Genomic DNA, 15,019 nt, shown 5'->3' with positions numbered 1-15,019 from the left:
GTAAAGCTGGCTCTCCTTGGCTATAATCTCATTTCTTTTCAAAAACCGTCTTTGATCTTCCCAGACTGGTTTCAGTTTGAGGGGCACAGATGGGGTAAATATGGGATCCCTTTGGCTCTCTGCACGGCTCTGTCCCCTAATTCCAGATTAGCTGAAAAGGGGCAGCACTTGTTTTTTGGTTTTGGATATCGGGGGAACAGGGGAGCAGAGCCAAGTGGTTTGTGTTTTATTTTGGCTGAGAGGGGGGTCGGCTAAGAGGGAGTTTCTGTAATAGATACTTATCTCGCCGCCCTCTGGCTCTCAAACAAAGCCCCCTCTGAAGAGATTATAAACCTAGGGAGGCACATTAACTCTAATCCCATGCTTTGAGGCCTAGCCCCCTCCTTCTTGCCTGCCCCACTTATTTCTCCCCTTCTGTTGTGGGGCGGGGGGGGGGGGGGTACCTCATATCTGATCCCAGTAAGAGAAGAGCCCCTGGCAACACATTAGGAGGGTGGGTGGGTTGTAGGTGGGGGTGTGTTTGAATGGGAAGCCGGTTATAATGAAAAGCATTGAGAAACAAGAACTGCTGTGTAACTGATTCCCGGCCTCTGAAGAGATTAGGGCCTGCATTGTCGGTGTGGTTGCTCATTTTCATGAAAGCCATCGCCCCCCCACCGGCCCTGTTTGCCATTGTGTTTGCCACAGCGCCAAATGCCCTTGGCTTCCTTGTAGCTTTTGTTTAACAAATGGCTTGAAATGTAGATGTCATGTTACGGATCCCTTACAAGTAAATTAAGTATTCGCCGCCTGGCCGTGTTAACAAAACAATAAACGCCCGCTCGAGATCGCTCAACGCTTAAGTTCAGGTTGTCTTCTTCTCATAAACCGGCTCCTGTGCTTTTGAGCAAGGCATGGGTTTTTGAAATACGAGCGTACAGAGAAAGTAATGAGTCTGCAGCGGGGGATTAAAAACAGTGCGATAATGATGCGCTTTTCCTCAGGATCCCCAGCCTGTCCAGGTTTCGCTGGTTCAGTTTCATCGCTGAAGGCCTGCTTTACTAGAATAAGGTTGACACCGTTTTACAGCACTTACTGTGTTGTTCACACATACCACTGAGGTGTATACTGTATTTAATTTGACTTCCTGTAAATCAGTCTAACTTTGTGTATATATCTTTTATTTGTGGATTATTTATATTGTGTTTGCGCATAAAGAGTTAAAAGGGAAAGAGATATCAGTAACTTCTATCCGTATCTGGGGATGTTAGAAAGAAACCTGGTGGGGGCCTTTTGCGGGACTCCTGATGTTGTAAAATGACCTGTCTGTCTGTCTTTCTGTCTGCCTACCTGTCCAATCATATATCATTTAATATTACAGGTTTTTAACTGAACTTGTGTCATTTGTTTTGTAAAGCAAAAAAAAAACTGCAGTTTAGAGGGTGGTTACTACTGAATTTTAGAATTCTTGCAGAGTACACACAGGTGAAGCTCAACACGTGCACCAGGTGTGGTAGCATTAACATGACGGTAGCGGCATCTGGCCCAACGTGTGGAGCAGATTGAAGCAGGAAAAGTGGGACTGGTGGTGAAGAAGGATGGAGCTGTGCTCTCTGCATTAGCATCCGTCTGTCACCTCCTCCTTCTGGGGGCGGTTGCTGGGGGGGGGGGGGGGGGGGGGGGGGGGGGGTTGTCCGGGCTAACGAGGTGCTCTGGCACAGCGGGTCCCCTGGAGAGGGAGGGCGGAGCTAGCCCCGAGCCCAGCGTGGGGGCAGGAGCAGGGGGCGGAGCAGAGGGACCTCCCCCAGCTGTTGCACTGTCCGTCACGGGCTAACGAACGAAGCCCGTCACCCAGCCGCCCAGCAGTGGGCCGCCAATCAGGAGAGGGCTGGGACAGGCTCCTACGGACACATGGAGAAAAGGGTTAACAGCCGTTCTGTACTCGCATATTTACTGTCTTTATTTAAAATGTGCATGTGAAGGTTGCTGAAAATGTTGATTTACTAGAGGCAAAAACACCTGTCTCTTGTTTTGCCTTCTATTCTTGCCCTGAAATGATGAGCAGAACAAGTCTCTGACTTTTCTGCACTATCCTTGATCATTTATAGTGCCTGTGCAGTCAGGGGCCCCACCAGGGAATTTGGACCCCATCAAAAAGATCTCACATCGGGCCCCAGTGCCAAATAAAATCATGTCCTAATATTTTTTGTGGGTCCCTTTCAGTCAGGGCCCTTGGAATCACCCAAACCCCCCACACGGCACCCCTATGTACAGCTGCTGCTTTGATGCATGGCCCTAAATGAGATTTTAATGATGTAATAAAAGCAGTCATGTAGTCCTTCATTCATTTGAATGTGAGTGTCAGCTACCCCTCTCTATGAGGGGTAGAGCAGAACTGACAAAGTCTCTGACAAGACAGAATTGGAAGAAAGGATAGGAAAGAGGAGCTGTGGAGAATGGAAGAAGGATCTGTTGGTAATTCTCGCACATGGTTTCCTGTGTATTGACCCACTGCTTTGCATATTGTGCCTCTGGAGATGGCCTCTCTTGTTCAGCTACATTCCAATCTGACGCTCACTTGTAGTTTCGATTCCTGTCAATACGTGCCGGATTAAAACCCGCTAAGCGCTAAACATGGCCACTGTCTCTGTTCTAAACATGTGATAAGCAATAGCATTCCTTCTGCTGTAGCCCTGTGAAATAACAGACACAGTTTGATTTGTGCACTGTTGTAGCCTGTTGCTTCCACTACACCAAGCACATTTTTAGAGTGTTTTTCCCTTTTCTAACCTTTTATTCTTTTAGCCAATGGGTGTAGCTCGTGTAGCCGATGTTGCTACCTGGACCCCCTTAAGTAGCAGTACAGCTGAGGGGTTTAGCATTGCTGCATGTTTTCTCATAAATGAATGACTGTTTTCTCTGCTAAAAGTCACGCAGTGCTGCATCAGTGGAGCTGCCTGGACGAGACGCGCATCGCTCTTTGATACCAGCTGTGGATGCCAGGTGCGTTGTCAAGGTGACCCAAGCGTACTTGGCTGCCTCAGACCCATCCAACCCTAATGGGGTGAGGCAAATCCAGATTAGACAAGCTTCTTCCCCTTGGTGAAATGCTGAAATTCTGAAATTACTGAAGGTAAATTTAAAAAAATGGTTAAAATGCATCACTCATCAAAGATTCTACCACATAAATAAGCTTTCTCAGAAATAAGAAATAGATGTTCTTCTGTGCTATACAAAAAGCACAAAATATATATTATCAAGCACAAATAATAAACACAGCTCAGATACCAAAAGCGTTATGGCAAACATTGCATCCTGTTCTGCATCTGGCTTCTTATTTTGACCCTTTTGTTTTACAGTATGAAAATGATCTGTCCAATTCACAAACTTTTTCCTTTTCAGAGGTATCTCAAGAAACATTACTAAAAATCATAAAACTCTCAAAAACTTGAACACTCCTGATATATGGTCTCAATGTCAAATTTATGAAAACATACTGTATATAAACAGTTTGTTTTTTTACCAGTCTTCCACCATCTCATTAACATGTGTATTCAACAGTAACTTTTTTCCTCACACTGGAAGCTATCCCAGATAGCTCCCAGCTACAAATCTGATGACCCCACACTCTTCTATCATACTATATCAATTCTTCCAGTCATGTCAATTTTTTGAAAAGGTACTCACAAACCAACACTTAGAAAATGACAACCTTCTCAGTAACTCTCCATTTAAAAAAAAAAAAAAAAAAAAACTTGCATTTCATAGTATTGGATTCATACCTTACATATAAACCACACATTCACAAAGTTTAAAAAAAAAAAAAAAAGTACATTATTTTTACACAAAATCTGCCCATACCTGACATTATCTGCCTCTAAAACTTTTCTTCATATGATAATTCTTGCTTTATTATGCTACTGTCTTCCACTTTGGATGCCCACTACCAAAGATGTGGTGAAACCCATTGTTGAACTATATAATAGAGCCCACTCATAACTCCCCTTGCAAACTCACCACTGTATTGATCTTCATTTTGAGAATGCTTTCACATTTGATAACTATGACACATTTATAGCCCTAAAATTCTATAATCAACTCCCTCTAGCTGTCTGCAACCTTATATCTCGTTGCTCTGCATCCAGAAAGTCGTGTCAAAAGCTTCACTAGCAACATGCAAAATACTTTTCCTTGCTACAAAAACAGTAATGGCCACAGATCCTTCTCTTACAACTGTACCAAAAATATGGAACAGCATTACTTTGCCGATAAGAATAACTGGCACTCTTAGATCCTTCAGAAACAACCTCAGACAAATTATTTTATCTAACCAAAAATGTGACCACAATATTACTTACAATTTGCTCACACTTTTAGTTTTTATTCTTTCTAATTATTTATAATTCTAGGTTATGATTTTTACTTTTATTCTTCCCCACTTTCTGGTTTATTCGCTATTTCATAAGCAATTATTTACCCTTCACTATATTCTACATTTATCTTTCCTCACTTCTCTTTTCTATTTAATTACTGCAGTACAGGGAAACCCACTGGAAAACAATTGTATGAGTATGAGTCTTATCCAGAAAGGGCCAGTGTGGGTGCACACACCTGATTCTACTAATCAACCTCTAGTCTTTGCTAAGCACCTTGATTAGTAGAATCAGGTGTGCACAGCCACACTGGCTCTTTCTGGATAAGACTTGGGACCCCAGCTCTAAAACACAAAAAGCACCTAATTAAGAAACAAAATTATTGGATTGCAGTTGGGGTTGGAATGAAAGCCATCATGCACAGTGGTCCCCCAGAATTGATGTTGACAACCCCTAGTAGCACTAGAAGATCAAGATTTGAGTGTTACATGAAGGTCATAAGAGATTGTGGAAATGCCTGTGGAAGAGTAGAAGATGGGATTCAAACCCACGCGTGCAGAGCACAATGGATTAGCAGTCCATCGCCTTAACCACTCGGCCACCTCCACCTCGGATTTTACGGTAAATTTGCTGACCCCTGGTCATAGCGGGTTAATGACATAGACCTGGCTCAGATGTGTGTTGCAGGCGATAGGGTTGTATAGCTGCATGTGTTTGTGGCTAATTCCTTCAGTGACCGATTCAGCTGGGAGCCCTAAAGTGCCCGTGCAGCGGTGCCGAGCTAGCGCTTGAGTTTCCTCTCTGACTTTGGGTTTGAGACTTTGGGTTTGATTAATGAGTCCCAGGTGGAAGTGGGCTTGTTCTTGTGCAAACAAGCATTTCACAAAGCTAAAGGAGAGCAGCATCATATGTTCCTTCAGTATATAACTAAATGGGACATTTTAAACAAAATATTCATGCTGTCAAAGTACTATACAGAGCTATCAAAAATCCCTCATCTTCACTTGCCTCCCTTAAAGATGTGCTCCCCATTCTTTCGTGTGAAGCATACAACAGACTCCCATACGTTGCCTGTGGTTTCCCCTAAATTTGTGAGAAACTCCCACTTTGTATGCATGCATGTACATTGTGCATAAATTGCACATGCCCCCACCCCAAATAAATGAAAAGGTACGGTTAAAAAAAAAAAACTCAGGAGAAACTGTGTACTCTCTGTTTATTGTCTTCTGTAGGCAGTGTGTGCTTTCACCCCCAGTCATAGGTAAAATAACAGTGTGGTCTTTGTTACCCAAACGCAGGGCATACTTGAGCCATTTGTCATGGCAATTGAAGGTGCTGGCTTGGTGAATGATGTCACACCTTGGGTCGTTGTGATAACGAGCACATTAGTGCCTGTGCGTTCATCCCGTCCCAACTCTGGTCAGGGTAGCACCAATGGCTCATGCCCAAGGAACCTCAGAGCACCATTCTGCAGTTTCCTTATCGCCACTTCAGGTTGCTTATGAAAAACGAAAAAAAAAGGAAATTTTCAGAATATGTTTGTCTAAATATTTTCCAATGGTTTGTGTTTCATTCTTGTTTATTTTAATGCAGATAAGATAGATTGTATGCGGCATGCATGCATTTTGTAAAATACAAGAAAATACATTTGTTCTAAAAAAAAAAACAGCTTGCTGTAAGGTGCAGAGTCAATTGAGAATAAGAACTTACACACTTAACTGTGTTCTGAAGATAACACGATAATTTTATTTCACCACGTTTTCAGATCTTCATCAGAGCCGATATGTATGTTTGCTGGCAGTGCCCAATCAATGTTCAAATCTGAACAAAGATGTCCCTTGTGTTATCCAGCTCCCTGCTCAAACATTGCGCTTTCCTGGAGCAAACGGCTCCAGTTAAACCTGTTGGTACATAACCAGCGCTTGCATTGTAATGGGAAGAGGAAAAGAGGTTTTGTCTGCAGTGCAGACAATAGGCACAGCCTTGAGCTTTTTGGTTCTGCTATGTACAAGTGTCCAAATCCACCTTCACAAAGCACTGGGTCGCCTTTCATACAAGCTGAACAAACGAACGTGCTCTGGATCTGATGCTTCCTTGGCCTGATACACACACACACACACACTCCTCTCTCTCTCTCTCCCTCCCTCTCTCTCGCTCTCTCTCTCTCACTCACTCACACACTCACACACACACCTGCTGGTTAACCTAGCAAAAATGCCATCACATAACTAGTGCTGCAAAGTTATATTTACCTTTCTGTCCATGACAAATCAGGATAACTAGCGCATACTAGGAGCGTCTAGGAGGTCACATTCTACTTGACCTCACAACCACTACCTTGCCGGGCTTATTATAGAACCAGCTTATCCAGCATTGGCTCCTACTTCTGAGAAGGAGTGTGGAAATAATGACACTAATGTTAAAAAGCAATGCGTTAATGATATGCCACAGGGCTGACGTCTAAGGCTGATCACATCTACTTGTTTGGTCAGTACAAATACCAATACTTATTGGCCGTACCGTGCAGCTTGCGCAGTGTTAAGAGAATTAAAAACACTGGTGATAATTGATGTAATCAAGACCAAGCTTTGGTACATCACTAACAAATTATATACTTTTCGACACGTTATATACTTTCCACACAAACATTATGGACTGCACACGTGCCTATTCCTTTCTCGACAAGCTCGCTAAAACAACGATGGACATACACGTACAGAATCCTACAACAGTCATTTATCCAAAAGACATTATACTGTTTCCGTAAAATTCCCGCCTTTAATTTTAAATATTAGTCATTAGAACCCATACACAGTCCTTTGGTCGTGACATCTGAAAAAAAACCATCAAGCGAACGTTTTCGATAACAGAGCAACTGAAAATTACAGGTAGATTGTCCCTGCCTCGACTTGCAGAAATAGCTGCAAGGACCTGAACTAATATTAATTGCGACTATAAGTGCGTTGTGTTGTCTTCTTCTCGGAGATATTTTCTACCGTTTGGATTCATTTGAACTCTGATATAGTTTAATTAAAGAACATTTTACTGTTCATATTAATGCACGTATCTCTAATGCTAATAGCCTACAGCATGCCGTTTTCAGTTGACCGTTGCCTCAGAGTTGACTGTAGTTTTCCCTGGAGGGAGTGAGAGAACCATTGGTATGTATGGGGGAAATACTAATCTTATCTCGGTATCTTTAACAATTCACCACCTCCCCTACATTAGCATCTGTTATCTAGTCATTATCATATACATTAGTCAACACCTGCTTCGCTTAAACGTCTTTAATTGGGGCAATTGAAAGACATATGATAAAAATGAAACTATATGGCATTAAATACTGCTCCATAAAACCCTTTCACATAAATAAAAATACAAATATTTCTTAAGATGTTTTCCTAAGTAGGAAAATTGTTAATTGCTAACGTCAGAATTTACCATGGAACATCAAATTAACAGATCAATTTTCACCATTGTCCTCTCGCCTGTAGTAGGGCCTAAATAACTTGACAAAATATAAATAACTCGAACAGATTTAAATGTCGATAGCATGGCCATTAAAAATGCCAATAATGTTTTTTTTTATGTATTTAGAAATGGGTCAGACATGATAGGCTCTGTCAGTATACACTGCTGTATATAGACGCTGAATGCCATTGTAAAAATGAAAAAAAAAAAAAAAAAACTTACATTAACCGATATAGAAAAATGAAAAACTGTAGGCCTACTTTGTAAAATGGATTATTAGATAATAAAATTAGCCTGTGGCCTTCTGTGGACTTTAAAATGGCATGCGGTAACATAGCATAATAAAACATTGAACCTCTTATCAGGTATCACAGGAAACCAGCTATTTAGAGTTATTCAAATGAAGATGTAGTAGTCCAATCGGTGGAAAAGCTTCTTGGTGATTCACATAACGTACCCTAATATAGCTAATTAAATTTACAGTTATGCTTCAGACCTCAATTACAAAGCCATAGGCCCACACAAAGCGGCAGACTAACAGTGATATCACGCGGTGAGCTTAATCTAATTCTTGTTATCACTCTCATCTAACATGCAAATTGTAGCCTACGTTACTCTTTTACACCCAAATGGTTTGTTGTTGTGACACCAAAAAATCCATCCTTGATATAAAATTCAAGGATTTTTGAGAGTCGATTGAAGTAACAATTTATCGAATTATCAATAGGAAGTGTAATTTGCTAAGTTTTTTTTTTTTCGAATTTGCACAAAAAATAACAAAACGTTCCTTAAAAAGTGGTGCAATTGAAAGTAGATTAGGATAGTTATAAATTGTGAAAATGAACTGTGGGGCATAGCCATAGTCATTTTTATTCACTCCTAAATTATATTTAAAAGAAATAAAAAAAAAAAAAGTTAAACATTTATTTCAGCATGTTTCAGAATTAATTCCGGATTTGCTTAACCAGAGCTCATTGGTATTTTTTTTTGTGCCAGTAACGAAATTCGCGGTTGTTTAACGAATTATTGGTTTCACTTCTAGATTATTGACAAGGAAATTATTTATTTTTGTTGTAGCATTCTAAAGCCAAAAACTTCGAAATACTTCACATTACGTTTTGTCATCCGTTTCATTATAATACATATAGGGTTTTAAAGATTATTATCGTGTAATTAGCGCCTTTAAACAAATCGCTAAAAGGAACAGCGGAGTCGTCCTTTGAAGGGATTTGGAAATGAGTGAACTCAACACCTTTTGATTCCACATGTCAGTCATCGTGATAAGCCCGCCCACGTCTAGAGGATCGGTATAAGAAGCGACTCAGGGGACTGTGTGCGTTACTGGATCTGTGAAAGTCAAGAAGAGAGGATGCCTACGTCACAAACTGGATTTGGTGATTTCTTTCTTGGGAGGAACGCCAGCATGCCGCCAGGATATCAGATGTCAGTTCTGGGGTGCCCACCCGGGGTGCAGCCACCTCCTCATTTCGCGGCCATCGCCGGTGTCCCTTTGACTTACCCGGGACTTCAGGGGTACAATTTTATCCCATATCCTCACTCCAGACACATGGGGCACATGGTAAGTTATCAATATTCATACTTCTGTAATTTTACAGCCAGTTTTAACCATAAAACCAAAATTTGACTTCATGTCGCATTTTTTGTGCATGAAATTCCTCGTATGTGAAAACCTACTTGGCAATAAAACCTGATTCTGATTCTGAATATAAACGCTTACGATGAATTAAATATCACTGATCCCAGGCGGAAGTCTTTACCTCTATACCTCTTTTTATAGCGTGTCGAGCTATTACGTCAGGAAGCAATTGTACATTTAACCTTCGTACAGGCAAACGTACAGAATACTGTGACCGCGCTTCTACAATTGCGGTTTCACCGCATAGTTATCCGAACTCACCAGCAGGCAATGGTCAATATATCTTGATAAAGACATGATAAACTTTCACAAAAGTTCTTTTTTAACATTTTCGTGATGTTTTTTTTTCAGAACAATTCATATGATGTGAAAGCTGCTCCCCCATTCCATCCGGGACTGCTGGGCAGAGGCGCATCGTTTTATTCCCCTTACCGGCCAGTGGCGACAGATGACCCCAGCAGGGTTGCCAAGGTGGCCACTCGCGAGAGCACCAGCGCGCTGAAGGCGTGGTTGAACGAACACCTGAAAAACCCCTATCCTACAAAGGGCGAGAAGATCATGCTAGCCATCGTGACAAAGATGAGCCTTACGCAGGTGTCCACCTGGTTCGCCAACGCCAGACGACGTCTGAAGAAAGAGAACCGGGTGAGCTGGGCGTCAAAGGGGAAATCCGATGAAGAAGAGGAGGACAGCGAAGAGGAATGCTCAACCCAGAAAGGTCAGGTTTCCGATGACGAAGACGAAATTGACCCACAGACAGTAGATGAAGAGGTGGAGATCGGAGTCACTGGCTCCGATGGTGCGCCCCGGCCCGTGGATGTGCAGTTATCTCAAGGAATTGGTGACATGCAGACAGAAACTCCGGCCGCAAACTCCACATGTGAAACAGACGGTCAGAAGAAAGTGGAATCTGGCTCAGGTAAAATGGAATGCAAGGGAAATACAGACCCCCAAAAGCCCAAAATCTGGTCTCTCGCGGAGACTGCAACCTCGGACATTGGGAAAAAACCCCACGAATGGGGTCACGGTCAACAAAACGATAACAAGTGGTGGGTTCACTGGGCATCTAGAAATGGACAATTTTTTCCTATCAGCCAAACTACACAAGATATGTTGAGGCAGAGCGTTTCCAGAGACTTGAACTGTTGACAAGCAATTTTGGGGAAAACATCGCACTTTCATTTTCAAAATTTAGCAGATTTCGTGGAAGTAATGCACACGTTGGCAGACGCGTGTGTTATGGGATCTCCTGCAATATGTGGTTTAAAACCAAAGATTCTTGAACACATTCAGGTTTGTGTAAATATTTGTATAAAGTCTATTTTGTTGAGCGTGTTTGTAAATTATAAGCTGGTTCCACAGAAAACACAAGCATATTTTCATAATAAAGTCTTCGATCTCTAGAAAATATGTTGTCCCGTCATTCCTGGTGAAATTTGACACATTGAATAAATGTCATGCGTAAAAACGCACGGAGCGCACTGAGGACTGTTACATACAATTTTATAACCACATGGCTATTATCCTGTTATGAACGTTTTTACTGTGCACTGCTAATATTTAACATTTTTGCTTCTCAGCATTGTCGTGTAGCCTAAGGTATATGCATTTGCGACTTAACCATTTGTTCTAAAATACCTCACTCTAGTTTTACAACACATCAAAACGCACGTTGTTATGTTTTCCATATATTAATGCCGAAACGCGAGAATATCTTTGAATCTGGAAAACGAAGACGGAACAACACAAAATCGGCGTCGTTGGACAGTAGGTTGGATAATAGCCTAACAGTAGTTTTGATAATAACAAAGGTAATTGCGGAAGTGACTTGAACTGGGAGAAAATACAACATTGTGAAATTATATCGTTTAAATTCTACATTAGAATGACATCCGGATTCTCGCTTAGTTCCAAGACTTATTGCTCCATAAATGACAAGCACGGATTTATATTATATGACATTCTTTGGATATTACCGGATTTTCTGGATTGTTAATGTATCGGTTCACTTTCATTTACCTTTCATTTATCCACAAAATCCATTTCCTCTGTTTTCGTAGATATAATCTCCAGCACGAGGAGTTTCTCAGAACAACCTTCAATGTGTTTTGGCCGGGGGGGTTCATTGGAATTCCAGAGTGGCATCCATAAAAATAATTGCTTTTTTGTTTCTCTTTTAATGAAAGGTCTTATATTGCTAATAATTACAATCAGAGGATTTCCATATCAGACAACTGGTTTCTTTCCAAACTATCGGGGATTAAGAGCTGTTCTTTGTTGGTGAATGGTAATCAGCCACATCACCCCTGGCTAGTGAGGTTAGATGAAACTAATTGAGCAGAGGAGTGTCTCTTGGCAGTTCAAAGCTTCCAATTTGGTTATCACCTCCGTCTATAAACCGTTAATAACTGAAGTGCCACCAGACGCGGACATCCACAAATTGTCAAGAACATTTTGCAAAGCTCTTGCCTGTATGCCGATAGCATGTATTTATCTATTCATTTTAACACACGTTCAGTTCATGGTTTGATTCTCTTTTGCGCAAGACTATTTCTGTATTTAACTTATACCTTTTATGTGTCAAGGTAGAATCTTACTGGAGATTGTGAGGGGTTTTTTTTTGTGGAATTGTAGCGCTGATAATTTTTGTGTGCCAATCAGCTGAACTGTGCATCATGCACGAGATTTTTACCAAGTATTGGTCTTAATGCTCATGTTTATTGGATTGACAACCTTATTCATCATTAACTTAATATAAATATAATTGAGTGATAATAACATGAAAGCTATTATTAAACCTTAAAAAAGAAAAGCTTCATATGTTCTTGATTTTGTTTTTAGGCTGTGGAAATAATCCTTAATCAAAAACTTTCATTTTGACAGATGCTGTGCTGTGACAATTGGCATCATTTTTTACCTAATGTTACCATTTCAAAACTATCATAAAAGCAGAATTGAAGCCTCCTTGACGGTAATTTGAAATGATACATTAATCATTCTGTACCTCGACTGGACACCTGAGAAGAGGGATTTATCACCATCCATTGTATTAGAATGCAGTCAGATTAGAACTATGTGAAAGCGGCAGTTGTGGCATTTTGTTGCTAAGCAATGTTGATTTCTTTGACCTACTGGTACTATACTTAGTGTGTGGGTGTGGTCCTGCTAGCTCAAGACACAGCTGTATACTCCTCAAACAGACCAGAGGCCTAGGGGTGTGTGTGTGTGTGTGTATGTGGTTGGGGATGGGGGTATTCTGTTTCAGGAGAGATGAAAGGGGGTCACTCCATTGCTAATCACTCAGGTTTCCATGTAAATTCAAAGACCCCAGTCCACTGTTAATCCACGGATAATGAGAAAATCCCTCTGAGCAAAGCAGCCTGAATGTTGGGGCTCCCACCCTCTCTCTTCACACACACACACACACACACACACAGACCCATTCACCCCCCAGGCACTGAGAGAGGGAATTAACCCCCCACACTCACACACCTACATTTTTACAGGTGAACAAAATGAGGTGTAATCCATGAGTAAACATGAGCTCCACAAAATCCAGAGGTGTTCTGTTCATGGTACAATATGGCTGAGACACGTGTACGTACATAGTGTACACTTAAACACAGACAAACATGCATGCACACACAAGCGTGTGCACACACAAACACACACACACACACACACACACACACACACACACACACAAGATATACTGTGTAAACATAAACATATGACTGCATGGTCCCTATTAATGTAGGTCATCTTGAAGTAAATATATTACTCTTTAGATTACAGTATTTAAGATAATTTTTCAATTTCTTGGTTTGAACAAATGTATTTTAAAAATATAGACATCACACAATGCAGTAATAGTAGACCCTTACAACAGGATGGCAGTATAAATACATTTATTAATTAAATACTTAAAAATAAATATGTGCGTTTTAAAATCATAAAATACATTTCAAGTAATATTGTTTTTCAGTTATATTGGTATTAACATTGAGGTCAGGTCACACAGATGCTCAGCAATACATCCTTTTAGCCATGTACGTTGTTTTTCACATATTGTAGTGTGTCGGACTAACCGATCACACAACCACTTCAAAAATTAATTTCTTCATTTACTAATAACTTTTGGGTCACCCTCAAGATTAACAGCACCTTTGTCTCGCACAGATCACTCGCCAGGTCTCGGATAAAATACGATTTGGTTGAAATAAATACGAATACATTTTAATTACACGAAACAGTAATTTTTTAACAATCCCGAAAATTAGCCATGTGTGTTTTGATTAGTATACATTCTGTTCTGTTGACACTCTTTGTCTAAAATCGACTTGGCCTTTAAATCTATCTTAATTGCCAAAAATGCAAATAAATCGGTTCTGTACTGTACCTTCTAATATTTGCGCAATATGAGATTGGACGGGGCTGGTGCCACCTAACGGTCAGAGGCACAACGCCGTCGGCTGTCGCAGACTGTCCGCACGGTGACGCCATCGCTCCGAGTATATGACTGAGTGAGCTGAAATGTGCAGAGCACAAAATAGCCAACAACAATAGATATTTGTGACAAGACAAACGCATGCAGGTTAATCGTGTCAACGCTTAGGTTGACTACAAAACCACGAATATAAATGAGCTTCAAATGCATTACTATTTCTAGGAAAGTTTTGGAAACCCAGAATTTGCACATCACCATTTACACCATTGCAGTAAACCTTGTAACAGCAATTCCCAAATGTGTCAGAGCTTGGCTGCAACCACACTTAACAAATAGGCTACACTTTCGGTGATTGTTCTGAAAATATAACCACATTTATAAATATGGAATTATGTAAAAAAAATACATACATTATGTATGTCACAAGTGGGCCACAGTTTCTGACCTTCTCGCAAACCTACCAGCCTGTGCCATACAGCCACCACAACTAATCCAGAAAGCGGCTGCCTGACTTATCTTCAACCTTCCAATGTTATTACACGTCTCTCCCCAGCTGATGCCACTCCACTGGTCACTCGGGTTCAAAGTACTCACTTCGACCTACACTGCAGCCAATGGGAACAGTCCCTTCCTACCTACCGTACATAATTCAGCACTACACGACACCTCGACCACTCCGCTCTGCTGCAGCAGGTTGACTTGCACTTCTTGCCCTCCAGGTGAACGGTTCTCGCTCGTCCCGACTGTGGAGCTTGTACACCCTAGGGCCCCAGTGGGGGATGACCTCACCATTCCTTTACAAGATGCTCAGTCACTGCCTATTTTCCGTCTTGGTCCGAAGGCACATCTCTTGAGACTCGGACTAGCTTCAAGACTACACTCCTCTGCAGGGCTACACCCAATCAAGTAGCACTTTCATGTTTTGATCACATCTCTTAAAATCATGCCTCACTTCTAGCTTAAGAGTTAACCATAGATTTAATGACTCAGCCAGAGCTCTACTACGTGAAATAGACTTGATATTTGTGGCTATGGATAGCTGCTACATTATGAGAATTGTTTTATCTGACCTGTGTTTGCATTTTTTCCCAG

The 15,019-nt window shown here is 41.2% G+C and overlaps 1 protein-coding gene and 1 non-coding gene across 2 annotated transcripts; one reads left to right on the top strand and one right to left on the bottom strand.

Moving 5' to 3' along the window:
- Nucleotides 1-4,878: 4,878 nt before the first annotated feature.
- Nucleotides 4,879-4,960, bottom strand: trnas-gcu. Its single transcript has one exon. It is a non-coding gene; the product is annotated as a tRNA-Ser (tRNA).
- A 4,145-nt stretch (nt 4,961-9,105) lies between these two features.
- On the top strand, nt 9,106-10,878 carry irx7 (iroquois homeobox 7). Its single transcript, XM_035382956.1, has 2 exons — nt 9,106-9,402; nt 9,832-10,878. The coding sequence occupies exons 1-2, from the start codon at nt 9,193-9,195 to the stop codon at nt 10,627-10,629; spliced, it is 1,008 nt and encodes a 335-aa protein (XP_035238847.1). The 5' UTR covers nt 9,106-9,192; the 3' UTR covers nt 10,630-10,878.
- Nucleotides 10,879-15,019: the final 4,141 nt, after the last annotated feature.

This window comes from Anguilla anguilla, chromosome 11 (genome assembly GCF_013347855.1).
Source record: "Anguilla anguilla isolate fAngAng1 chromosome 11, fAngAng1.pri, whole genome shotgun sequence".
In the NCBI taxonomy this organism is placed as follows: domain Eukaryota; kingdom Metazoa; phylum Chordata; class Actinopteri; order Anguilliformes; family Anguillidae; genus Anguilla; species Anguilla anguilla.
This window is presented reverse-complemented; position numbering and strand designations above follow the sequence as displayed.

Coding starts and splice junctions, on each gene's coding strand:
- irx7 (XM_035382956.1), top strand. CDS start 9,193: ATGCCTACGTCACAAACTGGATTTGGTGATTTCTTTCTTGGGAGGAAC. Junction 9,403..9,831: donor CCAGACACATGGGGCACATG/GTAAGTTATCAA, acceptor TTTTTTTTTCAG/AACAATTCATATGATGTGAA.